An 18,355-nucleotide genomic window follows, 5' to 3' on the forward strand; every position below is an offset into this window, starting at 1 on the left:
GCATCCCGTGGGTGGGACCCCACAGCACAGGGGACGAGAGTGACCGAGAAGAAGCGGCAGAGAAGAAGTGCTGTAGACTGACCATAACCCCCATTCCCCCGCGCCGCTCGGGGGGAGGAGGTGGAAGAGGGTGGATGGGGGGGAAGGTGCTTTTGTTTTTTTTTTTCCTTTGTTTTCTCACTTCTCTCGCTTGTTAGTAATAGGCAATAAATCTTACTATCTCCTTATGCCGAGTCTGTTTTGCCCGTTACAATAATTATTGCGTGATTTTCTCGTCCTTATCTCAACCCTTGAGCCCTTTTCACATATTTTCTCCCCATTCCTCTTTGAGGAGGGGGAGTGAGAGAGCGGCTGTGGTGGAGCTCGGCTGCCCACTCGAGCAGAACCACGACAGGGATGAAGTGGCACAGCCATTTCTTTCCTCAGTAACACGAGCAAAAAGCTCACTCAGCAAGAACATGCTTTAAATCAGTCCATCCGACCCAAGAGGGGACTCCACCACACACACACACACTCCCGCCGCCTCTTGCAGCTCTTCCCACATCCCCCCTGCCATCTCTCAATGCTCGTCCCCCCTCACCCCCAGACTCCCAAAGCCCAGCACAGCAGAGACTCTCCTCCCCCCCCTGCCGGTAGGGTCTGCTCCAGCACACCCCCAGCCCTGCACAACGGCTGTTTCCCCAGAAGCCACTGACCGCAGCGCCCTGACCACCTGACTGCCTTGCCCCGCACATCATCATGGGGCAGCCCTGACCACCAACCTCGGTGCGGCACCGTGCCTCGCCATCCCGTCCTGAGCAGAGCCCGGCACAGCTCCTGCTCCGGAGAAGGGCGCTGCCATGTTGCCATGGCCAGGGCATGCAGTGCCAGCCCTACAGCATTGCTCGGCTCTTGCTCCTCAGTTAGCTCCGCATGTGCATGGAATCAGAGCAGCAGGCATGGCTTGCCGGAGCAGCACTGCTGTTCAAGCTTAAACAGAAAAACAACAACAACAACACACACAGCTTTATGCGTTTACACAACTTAGGGCAGAGGTTGCCCCTTTGTTGGGGTGGTACGCAATAAAGGCACCTACTACTGTATAGATGGCTTTACTCTAAATTATCCTGCTAGTTGCTACCTCAAAAAGATATGCTTAACTCTCTCAACATTGAAATGCATCAGCCTATAGACTCTGACCTACCTAAAAAAACCTGCAACTGACTGAAAGAAAATCAACTCACTTACCCCCAAAAAGCAGCTCGGGCAGGATGAGCTCTCTGATGGGATGCCTGTGGCTCATATACCATTAGGCACTACCCAGCACCCCGCCCCAATAGCCTGGAAAAGGGGAGGAGCAAAGCACGGGAAGGGAGAGAGAGCAGGAGTAGCAGCCTCTGTGTTAAATATCTGCCTTAGATCAACAGCTTGCAGTGTTACTGGAAGCAATAATTCATATGCTTTTGCTTCAACTTTTAATATCAAAAAGACAATAATCTAGGAGGGTAACAGATTACACGCCAAAAAAAAATCAATTCAGTGTAATAACATGACTCACAGGAGAAATCAGGCACTTGAGTAGGCTATCTGAAAACAAAAGGTTACACAGCTGGGTCAAAAAATAAATAATAATAATAATAAAAAACAACAATCAAGGTCTGAAAAGGGTACAGATACCCTCAAAGGGCACAGGAGAAAAAAAACAGTGGTATTTAAAAGACCTACAGAACCTCAGGAGGGACCTGAGCAGAGCACACAGGTTCTTTGGGAGGAGGGAGGGTTGAGAGCAGGTAAGGCAGGGACTAGAAATGCTAAATAGAGGAGAAAACAAGTGTTGGGGGCCTCAGGCATGTGCAAAGAGAGTAAGGAGGGCTCCTGAGAGGACAGGGGAACAAAGGGAAAGCTGCTTACCTCTGGGAAGTCATCCACGATCTTTGTGCCATGGATGTTTGTCTCACATGCTCGACACACGAGTTAGGGGTCCCCATACGTTGAAGGCTTCTTACCTCTGATAAGTCCCCCCTGGGGCTTTCTTCTAGTAGATTATGGCTTTCCCAGAGACTGCATGGAGAGGCCCTTAGTCCCCCTTATAATCGGAGAGATCTCTCTTGCACAGAGAGATCCTTGCCTGAGCCTTCACAGCCTGTGATGCCATGTGCATGCAGCTGTTCTCAGGAAAACAAGCAGCTTTACAGTCTGAACTGTAAACAGCATGCGTTTCTTCTGGGCAGGTTTCACATCATCATCTCCCTTCGCAGGAAATGGAAAAGTCACTCCTGTTTGCTGCTCCGCCTCTCCCAACATCTCCCTCCCCCCCGCCCCCCAACTTCCCCTGCTGATTTTGCTCCTCTTAGGTCGCTGCACGCCTCCACCTTCCAGAGCAGCTCATTCTCATCGAGTTCTCCTGCATCCTGTCCCCAGCTGTTCCCATCCCACAGTGCTCTCAATGGCAACATTAGCTGTCACTCGGAACTCCTTCCCGCTTGGTACCCTCTGCAGCTATCCCTGTTGTGGGAATGGCAGAAAACTCTGCAGGGCATCTGTAGCCATAAGGTTGAAGAATGCATTTACCTGGAAGTTTCTGATGAAAGATTACAAAAAGAGTCACACCTCTTCGCAAATGCATTACCCCTTTCCAGAGAGACACTAAGATGTCACATGCCATCTCTCTGTAACTTTTTCAAATTCAACAAGGATTTGCGGTATTACAAAAAATAACATTAGACAGAGAAGACCAGTAGTCCTGACAAATTCCCTAAGTCAGGAGAACCTGTCCAATCAACCCCAAACCGTTCATTACTTTTGAAAGCCAAACGAGGAGGTGCGTATTCGACTCTTTCCCATCCGTGTTCTTGTTCTGGCTTAACCTGGCAAGCAGGTAGCGCAAATAGCACCGTGGGAGACTTGGGAAGAAAAAATAGTCAAAGCTCATGGGTTCAGATAAAGACAGTTTAATTGGACAGAAATTAAACACCTCCGGCTGTTTCTCTGCCCCAGCTGCCAATCCCGTGGGTCCCAGCCTCCCTGGCACTCTCCCCTCCCCTCTTCCTTGCCGGGGAACACCAGCCCCCCCCCATGACACCTGTCCCACCGTACAAAGACAGCACAGACCTAAGCGCCCCCCCTTCCTTCACACCACTACCCTCCTGCCCGCTGGCCCCATGCCTGCAGCTCCCTGGCAAGATGACCTGCACACGCAGAGGGACTGTCTGCATCTGTCGACAACACCCCTCCCGCAGCCGGTGAAAACGGGGTCAATCCCCAAGGCCCTGCCCCCTCCGCACCCACCCCGCTATGGAACCTGCACCCACGGACATGGCGATGGCCACTGGACACAGGGCTACAAACACAGATGGGAGTGCAAGCCAGAAGGCAAACTAACTCGTGCACAGGACTACTGGGAGGGAGGGAGGCTGCAGTGGGGCTCCCTGCCCATACGTTCTCCCCTTCCCCTGGGGGACCATGGGGCTTGGGCATAAAACAGCGTCCTTCCCTCTGTCCATCTCTGCATCCGTCCAGTGGGGAACCATTGCCTCCTGCAGCCACAGGCTGCAACGAAGCACAGGAGAAGGAAGAAAAACGAAGGAAAAGGGCACAAGCAGGACACAAACAGTGAGAGAGAAAACAGACAGCGGGCGCAAATGGACAGAAGAACCACCCAGAGGGCAGGGAGCAGGACAAGGATGATCAAGAGGGTTGGTCAAGAAACACAACAGAGGCACAACTGCAACGACACGGACGACTGAGAGTCATAAAAAATTTACTATTACTGACTTAAGACATTTTTTGGTTTGGGGAAGTAAAAAACAAAACACACCATAGCAGAGATGACTGATTAACAGCCTCTGCATTTCCAATATTTGAAAGGAAAAGTCACGAGGATAAGTGCAAAAGTATGCAGCTATTACCAACAGAGACACCAGAGGTAGGCTTCTCAATATTGCTTTTGGTATTTCAAAGGGAAAACATCAAGCCTAATATTTTTCATCCATAAGGCCTTGGGGAGCAAGCAGAACCCAAGACTCTTAGTATGTCTTCTGAGAATCCCAGCTTACAGTTAATGGCTTCTGGTCGCACAGGATGAGGCAGAGGTATAATTAATTCCTTCATCTCTCTGGTGTGACTTTTAGAAATGTTCAAATATGACCTATGACACATTCTGTTTCACTTGTTTAATTATGCTTGGCTACATATTTCCAATGACTTTTTAACTCAGTGGCTTCACTTTACTTCCAAGTCAGCACTGTGCAAACTTACGTCCCTTTTGAACACAGCACTGGTCCTCATTTTACCTCTAAGAGCTACCACTGCCACCACAGAGCTACTCCTGGGACACTTCATTTGCAGAAAAACAAAGAATAAATTAAAAAAAAAATCAATGAAGTATACATGCTTGTAATAACTTTATCTCCTAAACCCTTCTCCTTATGCCACCTTTACAAATGCATTCTGGATAGAAAACTGTGATAACATTTTGTTGTTCTTGGATCTGCAAGCGAATAGCTGTCTCACCATGGTGCAGTGGCACAGTTCAGTCCTGTTTGGTCCCAATTAGTGGCTGGTCAGAATATTTCTGAGGCTCAATGAGACGGGCTTTGGGTTCAGGTGTGTCCCAAAGGAGAAGCAGTTCCCACCACCACCAATAAGCAACAACTCCTTTTCATTTGGCAGAAAAACACTACTATGATTATGCAGCATTAATGGCCACTCCAAATGCTCCTGAAAAGAAAGAGATTTTAAGTCCTTAGCCTGAAACAGAAACCTGTGTAGTCTGGGGGACACCAGCCAGTCACATTCTGGAGAGGTACACAAAGGTCAAGATGGGGAATTGGATATAGAGCAGTAGGACGTCTGGACAAAGTACTCAAAAATCAGAAAGGGAATGAGAACTAGTAGCTTCTCTAATTACTCAGAAATTCAACATCTTAGGGTGGGACTTTTTTTTTTTTTTTCCGTACTAAGGAGCAAAGGGAAATGCAGTAAGTTCACCAGTTAGGCACCTGGTAAATTCTGTTTCAATTATTGTGTCCACCAATCTGGATCAGACTTAGGAAGTAATCTTTGAACATACAGGACTTCAACAGATGTATACCTCATACAGTGCTGTAGAGATACTTCATATAGACACCTTCATTAAAAAAATAAGGACAACCACAATGGGTGACCATTTAGTCAACTACACCAACTACAAATATGGACAAAAAAAGATACCTAGAGAAGAACGTAAAAGCAAGGAAACCATAATGTACTCTTCTAAGATACTCCACTCACTGAACAACTTGCAGTTCAGTGATTCTGAATGAGAGAATGTCTTCGTACTCTCCAGGCCTCTAGAATTACTGGATAAGAAAATCACCAGGAGTAGTCAGCATGGATTTGCCAAGGGGAAGTCATGCTTGACCAAGCTGATGAGTTCCTACAGTGAAATGACTGGCCTGGTAAATGAGGGGAAATCAGTGGATATTACCTACATGGACTTCAGTAAGGCTTTTCATAGAACCATAGAATCATAGAATGGCTTGGGTTGGAAGGGACCTCAAAGATCACCTATTTCCAACCCCCCTGCCATAGGCAGGATGCCATCAACTAGATCAGGTTGCCCAGGGCCTGATCCAACCTGGTGTTGAACACTTCCAGGGATGGGGCATCCACAACCTCTCTGGGCAACCTGTGCCAGTGCCTGGCCACCCTCTGAATGAAGAATTTCCTCCTAACCTCTAATCTAAATCTCCCCTCTATTAGTTTAAAACCATTCACCCTTGTCCTGTCAATATCTGATTGAACAAAGAGTTGCTCTCCATCTTTTTGATAAGCCTCCTTTAAGTACTGAAAAGCCACAATGACGTCACCCCCCAGAGCCTTCTCTTCTTTAGGCTGAACAGCCCCAGCTCTCTCAACCTATCTTCATAGGAGAGGTGCTCCAGCCCTCTGATCAACTTTGTGGCCCTCCTCTGGACCTGTTCTATCAGTTCCACCTCCTTCTTGTGCTGGAGGCTCCAGACCTGGACACAGTACTCCAACTGGGGCCTCACAAGGGCAGAGCAGAGGGGGACAATCACCTCCCTCAACCTGTAGGTCATGCCTCTGTTAATGCAGCACAGGATGCAGTTGGCCTCCTGTGCAGTATTCTATAATATGGATGCAGAAGGATTGGTAGCTGCTTTTGCTTATGAATTGTTTGGCTTGACTTAGATGCAAATCTGTAGGCTTTAGAACCTACCAGTTCTGTTCTCAAGTATTGACAGTATTGTGTAGCGTATGTGGATTGGTCCCAAGTTCTGAAAGACTGGAAGTATTGGTTTTCTGTGCAGCACTGGATACTATTAGTATTACTGCTTTTATACATGTGTTAGAAGGTGATAGCACCAAAAGTTTTTGGCTAGTAACTCTCTATGTGCTTAAAGTAGCCATGCACAGAGTGCATGGTCACATACATGGTCACATACATTACAGAATCATATGAGAGATGTCATATACATTAAATTTTATCATATATTTTTTTATATTGCTCTATTATTTTGGATAAAACTTCATTACCATTGTACCATCATCACTGCTATGGAAAAAGCTGCAATGTCAGCCAGATGTCCTCATACTGCCTATCATAAAAAACAAATCTGTTACAAATTCCAGTTTCATCTGTACATGTGCATCCTATCCTAGGTATCTCAGGAAATCTGTTACGTTATGTAAAAGAAAAATAAAAGCTTTTCAAGCAAGAGGAGCTTTCTCCAACCAGTATTAACACAGATTAGGGCTACTCACATAGACAGGTTCAGATTTAGGAAAGTTTTGCCCAGACTATGCCAAAATCCTGCTGTGTAACAAGCACACTTGTATGACTGAGATGAGATCAGGTCTTATGTTTGAGAGATTAAGGCTTATGAGTAACAGCTGAGGGAGCTGGGGTTGTTTAGCTTGGATAAAAGAAGGTTCAGGAGAGACCTTATTGTACTTTATATTTACCTTAAAGGAGGTTGTAGCAAGGTTGGGACTGGGCTCTTCTCCCATGCACCAAGTGGTAAGATGAGGGGAAATAGCTTCAAACTGTGCCAGGGGAGGCTTAGGTTGGATATTAGGAGAAATTTCTTTACTGAAAGGGTTATACGGGATTGGAACAGGCTGCCCAAGAAAGTGGTTGAGTCACCATCCCTAGAGGTCTTCAAGAAATGTCTGGATGTAGAACTTAGCAGCATGGTTTAGGGGTGGACTTGTCAGTACTAGGTTAAAGGTTGGACTAGATGATCTTTGAGGTCTTTTCCAAGATGACTGATTCTATGATTGTTTTCCAGTGAATTACAGAAAAGAATCACAGAAAAGTTGAGGTTGGAAGGGAACTCTGGGCATCATCTAGTACAACCACCCCAGCTCAAAGTAGGCTCAAGTTGAGCAAGTTGCTCAGGACCTTTTCTAGTCAGTTTTTGCATTATCTTCAAGGATGGAGACTCCACATTCAGAAGAACCTGTTCCAATGTTCAATCACCCTTACAGCAAAAAGTAGTCTCATATTTAATTGGAGTTTCCCGTACTTCCATGCTGTTTTCTTCTTGTACTTCAGGCAGCAGCTACAGCACACAGCAATACCCACTGTGAAGTTTTAAGTGAAATAATACCACAGACCTTCATAAAAACTAACTGAGGCTCTGGTTTAATCTATTCTCATCATCCACTGACATCCTGAAATTGCTATATTTGTGCACATCTTAGTACTGCACCCAGTCTGAAATAGTGCAGCTCTGTGCCCTTCTGTCTTTTGCACACTCAGACTCTCCCTCTCTTAAGGTTATTATGTTCTCAAGGCTGGTCAAAGCACTTCAAAATTTGATTCTACCACAAAGAAGTAGAATCTAAATTCTACCATGCACAAATTTGACTCCTTTGCTTTCCCTATTCCATTTCAAGAAAAGGCCCTGAAGTTACCACCTTCCTTCACACAACACTGTTTACCCTGAAAAATATAATCAGTACTTACCACACTAATTGTGTAGTCCAAGCAGAGACCAGTTATTAAGTCAATGACAGTGATGCCTGGCACAGAGAATGAGTGAAGCCACACTCCACCAACAAGCAGTAGTCTTCCATCATGCACGTGAGCAGTATGTGAATACCTGTGAGTTCAAAATTAGATTGAACTCCATTAATAATGGGAGACAGCTAGAGGCAGGCCAAAGATTCACTGCTGAACACCTTCTACTTACCTTGGGATGAGAGGAGGGTGTGTCTCTACTGTCTGCCACTGAAAGCCGTTCTCAGCCTCCCTCAGAAAGAAAACTGAACCTAAGGGCTGCTCAGCTGCTCCCAAACCTCCTGCAATTAGCACTCCTCCTTTCCAGCTACAGGCACTGTGAGAGTGACGGCCTTCTGGTACTGGACCCTCAACAGGAATCTAAGAAAACATAAGTCCAAGCCTGAAGGTTGCCTCTCTTCCCATTTTGTCTCCTGTGGGATTTAATATTCCTTTCCTTCCTGCCATAGGATAGGTATAGCTGGGGAGGGGAACAGACTGAGTAAGCACAATTGTAGAATCAGAGAATCAAAGAATCATAGAATGGCTTGGGTTGGAAGGGACCTTAAAGATCATCTAGTTCTGATCCTCCTGACGTGGGCAGGGATATTACCTGCTAGATCAAGTTGCCCAAAGCCTCATCCATGCTGGCCTTGAACACCTCCAGGGATGGGGCATCCACAACTTCTCTGGGTAACTTGTGCCACTGCCCCATCACCCCAAGTAAAGATTTTTCTCCTAACATCTAATCTAAATCCACTCTCTTTTAGTTTAAAACCATTCCCTCTTGACCTATCATTATATGCCTGAGTAAATAGGGAAGAATAAAAAAATCCTCAAGCTGCACACATGGGGGTTTCCTCTAAGGATGGCTACATAGAAGTGTTTCAACTTACACTGTCTTCAGTATTTCTCTAGATTTTATTTAATATTGTTCAGCCTTTATAGAGTTTTATTTCTGCACATGTATTAGAAGTAACTTTGTTTTCCTTCTTGCACGCTGCTCTCTGTTCAAGATACACCTGTGAACCTTAAGTTTACAAATACATGGATTATAGAATCATAGAATCATTAAGTTTGGAAAAGACCTCAGGATAATGTGGTCCAACCATCACTCTACCACTAATGTCACCCACTAAGTCATGTCCCTAAGCACCACATCCAACCTCTCCTTGAACATCCCCAGGGATGGTGATGCCACCACCTCCCTCGGCAACTCATTCCAATGCCTGACTACACTTTCTAAGAAGAAATGTCTCATTTCCAACCTAAACCTCCCTTGGCACAACTTGAGGCCATTCCCTCTGGTCCTATCACTAGTTACCTGTGAGAAGAGGCCGACCCCCAGCTTCCCACCCCTTCCTTTCAGGCAGTTGCAGAGAGCAATAAGGTCTGCCCTGAGGCTCCCTTCTCCAGACCAAACACCCCCAGTTCCCTCAACCACTCCCTCTAGGACTTGTGTCCCAGGCCCTTCACTAGCTTTGCTGCCCTTCTCTGGCCACGCTCCAGGGCCTCGGTGTCCTTCTGGTAGTGAGGGGCCCAAAGCTGAACCCAGCACTCGAGGGGCGGCCTCAGCAGGGGGACAAGCACCTCCCTGGCCCTGCTGCCTGCACTACTCCTGACACAACCAGGATGCCGTTGGCCTTCTTGGCCACCTGGGCACACTGCTGGCTCATGTTCAGATGAGCATTAATCAGCACCCCCGGATCCTTTTCCTCTGCACAGCTCTCCAGCCACTCTGCCCCAAGCCTGTAGCGCTGCATGGGGTTGTTGTGGCCAAAGTGCAGGACCCGGCACTGAGCCATGTTGAACCTCATCCCTTGGCCTCTGCCCATCGACCCATCCTGTCCAGATCCCTCTGCACGGCCTCCCTATCCTCTGGTAGATCAACACTTCCCCCCCATCTGCAAACTTACCGAGTGTGCACTCAATTCCCTCATCCAAATCATCAATAAAGATATTAAAGAGGATGGACCCCAACACTGACCCCTGGGGAAAAACCTCCAGTGACTGGTTGCCAGCTGGATTTCACGCCATTCACCACTACTCTCTGAACCCAGCCGCCCAGACAGTTTTTAACCCAGCAACGAGCAAGCCATGGGCTGCCAGCTTCTCCAGAATACTGTGGGAGACTGTGTCAAAGGCCTTGCTGAAGTCTAGGTAGACTACATCAACAGCCTTTCCCTCATCCAACAGGCGGGTCAGCCGGTCATAGAAGGAGATGAGGTTGGTCAGGCATGACTTGTCTTGCAGGAACCCATGCTGACTGGGCCTGATCCCCTGGCTGTCCCACACATGCTGTGTGATTGATTTCAAGATGACCTGTTCCATCACCTTCCCTGGCACCAAGATCAGGCTCACAGGCCTGTAGTTCTCCATGTCTTCCTTACAACCTTCATCTGGTCCAGCCAGCTGGTCTAGCCAGCCTCCTACCTCTAGCAGGAGGTCTAGGGGCTTAGGCAGAGGTAGTAGACATATGCTGGTATTCAAGAGATCAATGACTGCAGGGTGCTTGTGAGGTAAGTGCACCCTCAGCAAGTTTGCTGATGACACAAAGTTAGGAGGAATGGCTGATAGCCCAGAGGGCTGTGATGCCATTCAGAGGGACCTCGACAGGCTGGAAGGTTGGGACAAGAGGAACATCATGAAGTTCAACAATGGCGAGTGCAGGGTTCTGCACCTAGGGAGAAATAACCCCAAGCACCAGTACAGGCTGGGGTCTGACCTGCTGGAGAGCAGCTCGGCAGAGAGGGACCCGGGAGTCCTGGTGGACAGCGAGCTGACCATGAGTCAGCAATGCACCCTTGTGGCCAAGAGGGCCAACGGTATCCTAGGGTGCATTCCAAAGAGTGTTGCCAGCAAGTCAAGGGAGGTGATCCTGTCCCTCTACTTAGCCCTGTTGAGGCCACACTTGAAGTGTTGTGTCCAGTTCTGGGCTGCCCAGTACCAGAGGGACATAGAACTACTCAAGTGAGTTCAGAGGAGAGCTACTTAAATGATGAGAGGACAGGAGCACCTGTTGTATGAGCACAGGCTGAAAGAACTGTGCCTGTTTAGCCTGGAAAAGAGAAGACTGAGGGAAGACCTCATCAATGTGTATAAATATCTGAGGGGAGGGTATCAAGAGGATGGAGCGAGTCTCTTTTCAGTTCTGCCCAGTGACAAGACAAGAGGCAAAGGGCACAAACTGAAGCACAGGAGGTTCCAGCTCAATATGAGGGGGCACTTCTTTACTCTGAGGGTGACAGAGCATTGGAGCAGGCTGCCCAGAGAGGTTGTGGAGTCTCCTTCTTGAGATATTCAAAACCCGCCTGGCTGCTACCCTGTGCAATGTGCTCTAGGTGATCCTGCTCAGCAGGAGGGTTGGACTAGATCATCTTCAGGAAGTCCCTTCCAACCCCACCCGTTCTGTGATTCTGTAAGATATAAGTGTGCACAAATGTTTGCTAGCAAATTTCAAGTTGTACTAGCTGGCAATCAAGAGACTCACAAAGCAGGTAAGAGAGCTCAGGATCTGGGCAGGCATCTCAGATGTGCAGAGGGACTGTACTGATACTTGATGGAACTGCAAATGCACACATGCCTATCAATCTACAGAATAGAGGCATGTGTGCTCTGACTACTGAACTTCCAGTCCTTATCAGCCAAAGAGAAGGGAGGGAACTAAAGGCACTTGACTCTGGATTTCATGTGAGTCCTGGTAATGTTATACATGGGTGCTGTTGAAGGCATCATCTTATCTGTAGCAGTCAGTGTAGCTGGCCATGCCAGTGCACTCTATGTGTGCACATATCTATGTGTCTTTGGGATATACAGTCAGCTTCACTACCAGTTGAACCTGCACACAAGAAAACAGCTGCCATATCTATTAGCCTGGGACAGATACATCCCAGGTCTTTGGGAACACTGGAGAGGATTCCAGTGGCCAGTAAGGAGGAATTTCCAGGCCCAGAGCTGCTGGAAGTGACCGCTACTTATAACAACTGTGAACAGAATTTCCTCCATGCAGTCTGGAATCATGCAGTCTACCATATGCTTAAATACGGTAATACCACTGTGATTTAGTTGAGCTTCCAATAGCACAGCACTTTCTATTCCCCAGGGCCTCCCTATGTTCTTACCACAGCGCAGGAAATTTCTGGAGTGTGCAGGAAATACCAATCTCCTAGCACTGGCTGCACAGCAGAGCGGCCTCCATATATAAAGAGGTACTTCTCACCTGCAGAAAAACAGAATGAAGGAGAAAGAGAAGTTAGAATTTGCAATGTCACAAAAGCAAAAACTTATATTTGCATGGAAGAAAAGCTGAGCTGAGATAGCTGGTCATGCAGCTGTATACTGTTTACTGTTATGTATACTGTTTATATGAAGACATACAGCAACTTAGAATCATAGAATCATAGAATATCCTGAGTTGGAAGGGACCCTTAAGGATCATCAAGTCCAACTCTTGACACCGCACAGGTCTACCCAAAAGTTCAGACCATGTGCCTAAGTGCACAGTCCAATCTCTTCTTAAATTCAGACAGGCTCGGTGCAGTGACCACTTCCCTGGGGAGCCTGTTCCAGTGTGCAACCACCCTCTCTGTGAAGAACCCCCTCCTGACGTCCAGCCTAAATTGCCCCTGCCTCAGCTTAACCCCGTTCCCGCGGGTCCTGTCACTGGTGTTAATGGAGAAAAGGTCTCCTGCCTCTCAACACCCCCTTACGAGGAAGTTGTAGACTGTGATGAGGTCTCCCCTCAGCCTCCTCTTCTCCAGGCTGAACAGGCCCAGTGACCTCAGCCATTCTTCGTACGTCTTCCCCTCAAGGCCTTTCACCATCTTCGTAGCCCAATAAATTGTTTAAGAGATACAAGCATCACCCTTTTATCTAGATTTTTTATAAGGCAATTGTAGGAATAAAAATATTTCCACTGAGATGCCGTATACTTCATGCTCGTGATCATTGAGAACACCCCCATCACCCACTTATATTATGTACTGTCTGAATGTTTAAAGTCTGAATGTAATTCACACAACACAGTCACAAAACCAAAAGGAACAAACATGTTTTTAAATACAAATAATGGAGTTAAGGAATGAAAATTCAGACAATGGAAAGATGACACCTCTAGAAAACCCTAAGAGCATAAATCATAACAACACAATGACATGGATTGACAGAAAACAACAAAAGAGATGAATCCTCCTAAGACAACAAGAATGCATTTTTTCATAGAAAAGGGAGATCAAGGTAATTTAAGTGCGTTGGAGAATCTGGAGAAGCCTCAAAAAGGAGGTACAAAAGGTGCACTAGTAGTCTGGGTAGATGTCAAGAATGTGCATCATGTTTTCATAATGGACTGTGCAAGTAACACAAGTATTGATCAATTACTTTTGCTGAAAAGCAAAATCAAGGCAAAATAAGATGATACAATACAATCTAACAAAGACAAAAGCACTGTATTATTCATAACATTTTATTTATGCATTTAATTAAACACTGCCCCACAAATTCAAAGTACGCTTATACTATAGAGTAGACTAACAACTACTTAGCAATCTCCTGATGCTCTCCTTCAGTAACACCTTGCCAGCTAGTAGAGAATGACATCGCTTAAGAAAGGACAGCTTTAACCTCCTGAATTCCACTCTCAGTCTCACCACTGACTAGCTAACAACTGCTCTAGTTTTCATCCATTACAATCATTATCTTTACTAGAGAAACCTTCAGTGTGCCATTGCTGGTCTTGATTCTACACCTCACAACTAATGAATAGTTATCAACTGCTAACAGAAGTGCAACATTTCTTCTGAGGCACTTCTTCCAAAAAAAAGAGCCATGGATCCTACTCCATAATGCTTTAAAATTAAAATACTGCTCTTCAGAGAAGAAGTCCTGAAGCTTTTTTTCTGGCATGATCAATCATGAATCACTTCAGCCATAATTTGATCTCAAAAAATCAGTCTTCCAAAACAAATTATATACCTAGGTTTCAATTTGGCTTACCACTGGGGATTATGGGGCATATGTAATCAGAAATTATCATATTTCACGTTTCAAGAAGAGCCCTTTTGAATATATTTTCTACTTTAGAGGGTACTCAGTCTGTGATAGTTGTATTAAAACTAGGAGTGTGTGGTAGTTTTACCCTAATAAGCAGCTGAAATCCATCATAGCCACTCTTTCACTCCCCTTCCTCAAAGGAAAAGGAGAAAATATGGAAAGGGCTGAAAGGTTGCGATAAGGACAGGGATCACTCACCAGTTATCATTATGGGCAAAACAGACTCAGCATAGGGAGTTTAATATAATTTATAACCTGTAACTTATGGGCTAGAACAGTGAGAAACTAAAAGCAAACTAAAACACCTTCCCCCTGTATTGGGTTTATGTGGCAAGGTTTTGGCTGCAAGGGTGAGAAGAGCCCAGAAGCTAACCCGTGTCAAATAAGAGCCAGTTACGGCCAGCTCCAAAAAGGAATCTGCTGCTGGCCAGAGTCGAGACACTATGTGATGTTGTTTGTGCCTCTGTGAGAGCATATTTAAGAAAGGGAAAAAAAACTCCTGCACAAAAGGAGCTCGAGAGGAGTGAGAAACAGCCATGCAGACACCAAGGTCAGTGCAGGAGAACAGGAGGTGCTCCTGGTGCTGGAGCAGAAGTTCCCCTAAGGCCTGTGGAGATGCCCATGGTGGTACAGGCCATCCCTCCACAGCCCACGGAGTGGAGCAGATGGTGGAGCACCATGGTGGAGCACCATGGTGGAGCAAATTTCCATGCTGCAGCCTGTGGAGGAGGCCACGGTGGAGCAGGTTAATATGTCTTGAAGGAGGCTGCGGCCCATGGAGAGCCCCTGCCAGAGAAGAATCTGTTCTAGTGCTGTAGCCTGTGGAGAGGAGCCCATGCAGGAGCAGGTGATCTGGCAGGAGCTGCCACCTATGGGGGACCCCTGTTGGAAAAGTTTGCTCCTAAAGGATGGACCCCATAGTATGGACCCATATGGGAGCAATTCTTGAAGAGCTGCTGCCTGAGGGAAGCTCACATATGATAAGTTCAGGAAAGACTGCATCCTGTGGGAGGAACACCATGCTGTAGCAGGGGAAAAGAGTGTCAGCAAAGGAATGGTAGAGAAAAAGCATCATGGAATGACCGTAGCCCCTGTTTCCCACTTTTACCTTTGAATATTACTTCAGTTGTACTGTGTCTCCAGCGCAAAGCAAATGGTTCAGCAGCAGGCTGCAGACTTACAGGCTCCACTGTAATGTCATTTGGATCCGAGTCGTTACAGGTTTTGGGGAACTTTAGCCACAGCATTCCCAAAGCTGCATTTGGGGATGTTCGTCCTCCTACCACCAGGGCCAGGCTGCTTGAGAGACATGACACAGTATGGTACAATCGCTCGTCTGTAGAGACATAAGACATCACAGTTCACACTGATCTTCCATGAAATTCAGAACCTTTGCATCTCTTTGACTGTCAGTGTAATTGCACTCTGACGTCACTTTCCACTAGATGCTATTTCATAGCTAGCATAAAAACATCCTCCTTATCCTTGCCATCAATACCCACCTTGTGATACTCACCCCATCTTTTATCATGATTTTCCTTTTTCACACATCCAGCCTTCCAGTAGCCTTCATGCTTAATTAGCACATGAAAATTTCTCATACGACAGTGCTGTCCATTTTCCTCCCCAAAGCCTCCAGTGGTCAGAATTACATTGGGTGTGATAAGAGCAGAGTGGTGACCATAACGTCTCAAGCCAGAAGCTTCAGAGCGCACTTCACACACCAATGCATTGATACTCCCAACTATCCTGACAGGACCATGATGATGAGGAACTGAAGGCAATGAGAAACAAAGCATGTTAAATTTCATACAAAGAAGCAACACCCACACTTAAAATGACAGATTAAGCACAACTATTCAGCTTTTCAAAAAGAAAAAATCGTAAAGCAAGTCTTCCAATTGACAATCTGACATGCCCTAGAAATCAAGCTGTAATGATTTACACTACCCTGAGTCAACTTGTCTCTAAATTGGAGACATGGATTTAGCGGATGGACCACTAGGTGAGTAAGGAATTGGCTGGATGGTCAGTCTTAAAGAGTTGCAGTCAACAGCTCAATATCCAAGTGGAGATCAGTAACAAGAGGTGTTCCTTAGGGGTCAGTATTGCGACTGGCATTATTTAACGTGTTTGTCAGTGACGTGGACAGTGAAATTCAGTGCACCCTCAGCAACTTTGCCGATGACACCAAGCTGTGTGTGGTCAACACGCTGGAGTTTAGGGATGCCATCCAGAGACTTCAACAGGCTTGAGAGGTGGACCTGTGCAAATGTCATGGAGTTCAGCAAGGCCAAGTGCAAAGTCTTTGCAGCTGGGCTAGGGCAATCCCAAGCACAAATACAGGCTGGGTGGAGAACGGATTGAAAGCAGCTCTGAAGAGAAGGACCTGGGGATGTTGGTTGATGAGAAGCTCAACACAAGCCAGCAATTTGTGCTTGCAGCCTAGAAAGCCAACCATATCCTGGGCTTCATCAAAGTGTGGCCAGCAGGTCAAGGGACGTGATTGTGCTCTACTCTGCTCTTGTGAGACCCCTCCTGGAGTACTGTGTTCAGCTCTGGGGTGCCCAGCACAAGAAGGACATGGACTTATTAGAATGAGTCCAAAGGAGGGCCATGAGGATGATCAGAGGGCTGGAGCACCTCCCCATGAAGACAGGCTGAAGGAGTTGGCTGTTTAGCTTGGAGAAGAAAAGGCTCTGGGAAGACCTCATTGCAGTACCTAAAGTACCTTACAGTACCTAGAGGGGGCAAGAGAAGGACTCATTATCAGGGATTGTAGGAAAAGTAGTAATAATTTTAAACTAAAAAAGGGTAGATTTAGATTAGATATTCGGGAGAAATTCTTTACTCTGAGGGTGTTGAAGCAGTGGAACAGGTTGCCCAGAGAAGTTGTGAATGCCCCATCCCTGAAGCGTTTAAGGCCAGCTTGGATGGGGCTTTGGGCAACATGGTCTAATGGGAGGTGTCCGGGCCCATGGCAGGAGGGTTGGAATCTTTACGATTCCTTCCAATCTAAGCCGTTCTATGATTCTGTGATTCTTTTCCATCCTTTTCTGCTCCCTGTAACACAGATTTCAATCTTCAGATGCAGACAGAATTGCTTGTGGTGCTGTACTATGAACAAGACCAGTGATGCTAACCAGGTTAAAAATAATCTGCTTTCCACTCTGAAAAAGGAAGCAAGCAGCCAAATGCAGGAATTTCTTGGACTGCTACTGCTGCCAAGTCTTTTTCATCATGGAAGCACAGATTTGGTCTTGGCTTTACTCCTGCTGTATCACTTTTCGCCCATTTAAAAAACAAAAAAACAACATACAGAAGATTTCAGAAACAGAAATGCTACATACACAATTCCACCCACAGGAGATAACAAAAAAAAGAAAAGAAAACTTGTGTTACACAGTCCCGAGTGCTCTCCTGGACTGCTTTGATGGTGCACTAGGTATAAGATATAACAACCTATCCTGGAAGAACAGAATGGCCCAGAGAGCTACATATGGAGGCAAGTTGGAATAAATTGAAAAGACAGAGTCTGGTGGATCCCCAAAATAGGAGGAAAAGCAGGGTAGCCTTGTGTTGCAGCCATCTATAAACAAAAGGAAGAACTGTTGGGACTGGAATGTTCAATAAATTAACAGAAATTAACATGAAACTGATCAGAACCACTTGCCGGGACACAGCTCTGGCTTTGCTAAAGACTGTGAAACCATTGTGATGAGGATGGAGAAAGCTAATCAGGTGGTAGCATCACATGCATTCCTTACTGAATTTTACTGCCTCCTAAAATTTCTCACAGGGAGACACATGAGATAAAAGACTATAAAAACTAGTCAGTATGTACCTGTCGTACTGGATAACAATGGAGTCCAGGAAGGTTCCATCCCCTTTGATGCAGTCAAGACAAAGTAATGAGAACATTTCAGATGCCATTCCTGTAGAAAGCCAAAGAAACAAAAACAAACAAGGGCTCTCAAAAATCTCAGAGCAAGTGGCAGTAAGGATCTAAGAATGGCCAGAGTGATAAAGTCTTAGATCAACCTGGCTTAACAGTGTTTCCAACAGTGGCCAAAATAAAAAGCCTAAAGCTGAATCTGAGAAAGAACAAGTATGTATACAGTAATACCTTCCCTTCTCCCAAATGTTTACAGCCCAGGGCTTTTCTGTTTTATCAAACAATCCCTGGATTTTTCATCCAAGAACCTATACAGTTGCTTTTTAAACTCACATAAACCTCTTTCACCTGTAACATACTACAGCAAGGAATTCCATAGCTTCATTACAAATTGCATGATGAACACGATTTTTTGGAACCAGTTTCCC

At 46.1% G+C, this 18,355-nt stretch overlaps 1 protein-coding gene across 13 annotated transcripts in view; it reads right to left on the minus strand.

Moving 5' to 3' along the window:
* The window catches only part of LCMT2 (leucine carboxyl methyltransferase 2), a 28,448-nt gene that overhangs the window by 2,219 nt on the left and 7,874 nt on the right, over positions 1–18,355 (minus strand). For 2 of the 13 annotated variants that reach the window (XR_014684808.1, XR_014684809.1), the window contains exons 7-15: positions 17,877–17,967; positions 15,549–15,806; positions 15,141–15,368; positions 12,106–12,203; positions 8,178–8,365; positions 7,952–8,087; positions 4,492–4,698; positions 1,538–2,229; positions 762–969 (exon numbers count right to left, since the gene is read on the minus strand). Coding sequence is in view for 5 of the 13 variants with exons in the window: in XM_084493045.1 (XP_084349171.1) it covers positions 4,531–4,698; positions 7,952–8,087; positions 8,178–8,365; positions 12,106–12,203; positions 15,141–15,368; positions 15,549–15,806; positions 17,877–17,967 (1,167 nt within the window). In the remaining 8 variants the exon portion in view is untranslated. Of the gene's footprint in view, positions 1–761; positions 970–1,537; positions 2,230–2,314; positions 2,561–2,914; positions 4,699–7,951; positions 8,088–8,177; positions 8,466–12,105; positions 12,204–15,140; positions 15,369–15,548; positions 15,807–17,876; positions 17,968–18,355 lie in introns of those variants that run through there. The other 11 variants (XM_084493046.1, XM_084493042.1, XR_014684807.1 and 8 more) reach the window with 10 other exon arrangements.

Source organism: Aythya ferina (assembly GCF_964211825.1).
Source record: "Aythya ferina genome assembly, chromosome: 1".
Classification (NCBI taxonomy): Eukaryota; Metazoa; Chordata; class Aves; order Anseriformes; family Anatidae; genus Aythya; species Aythya ferina.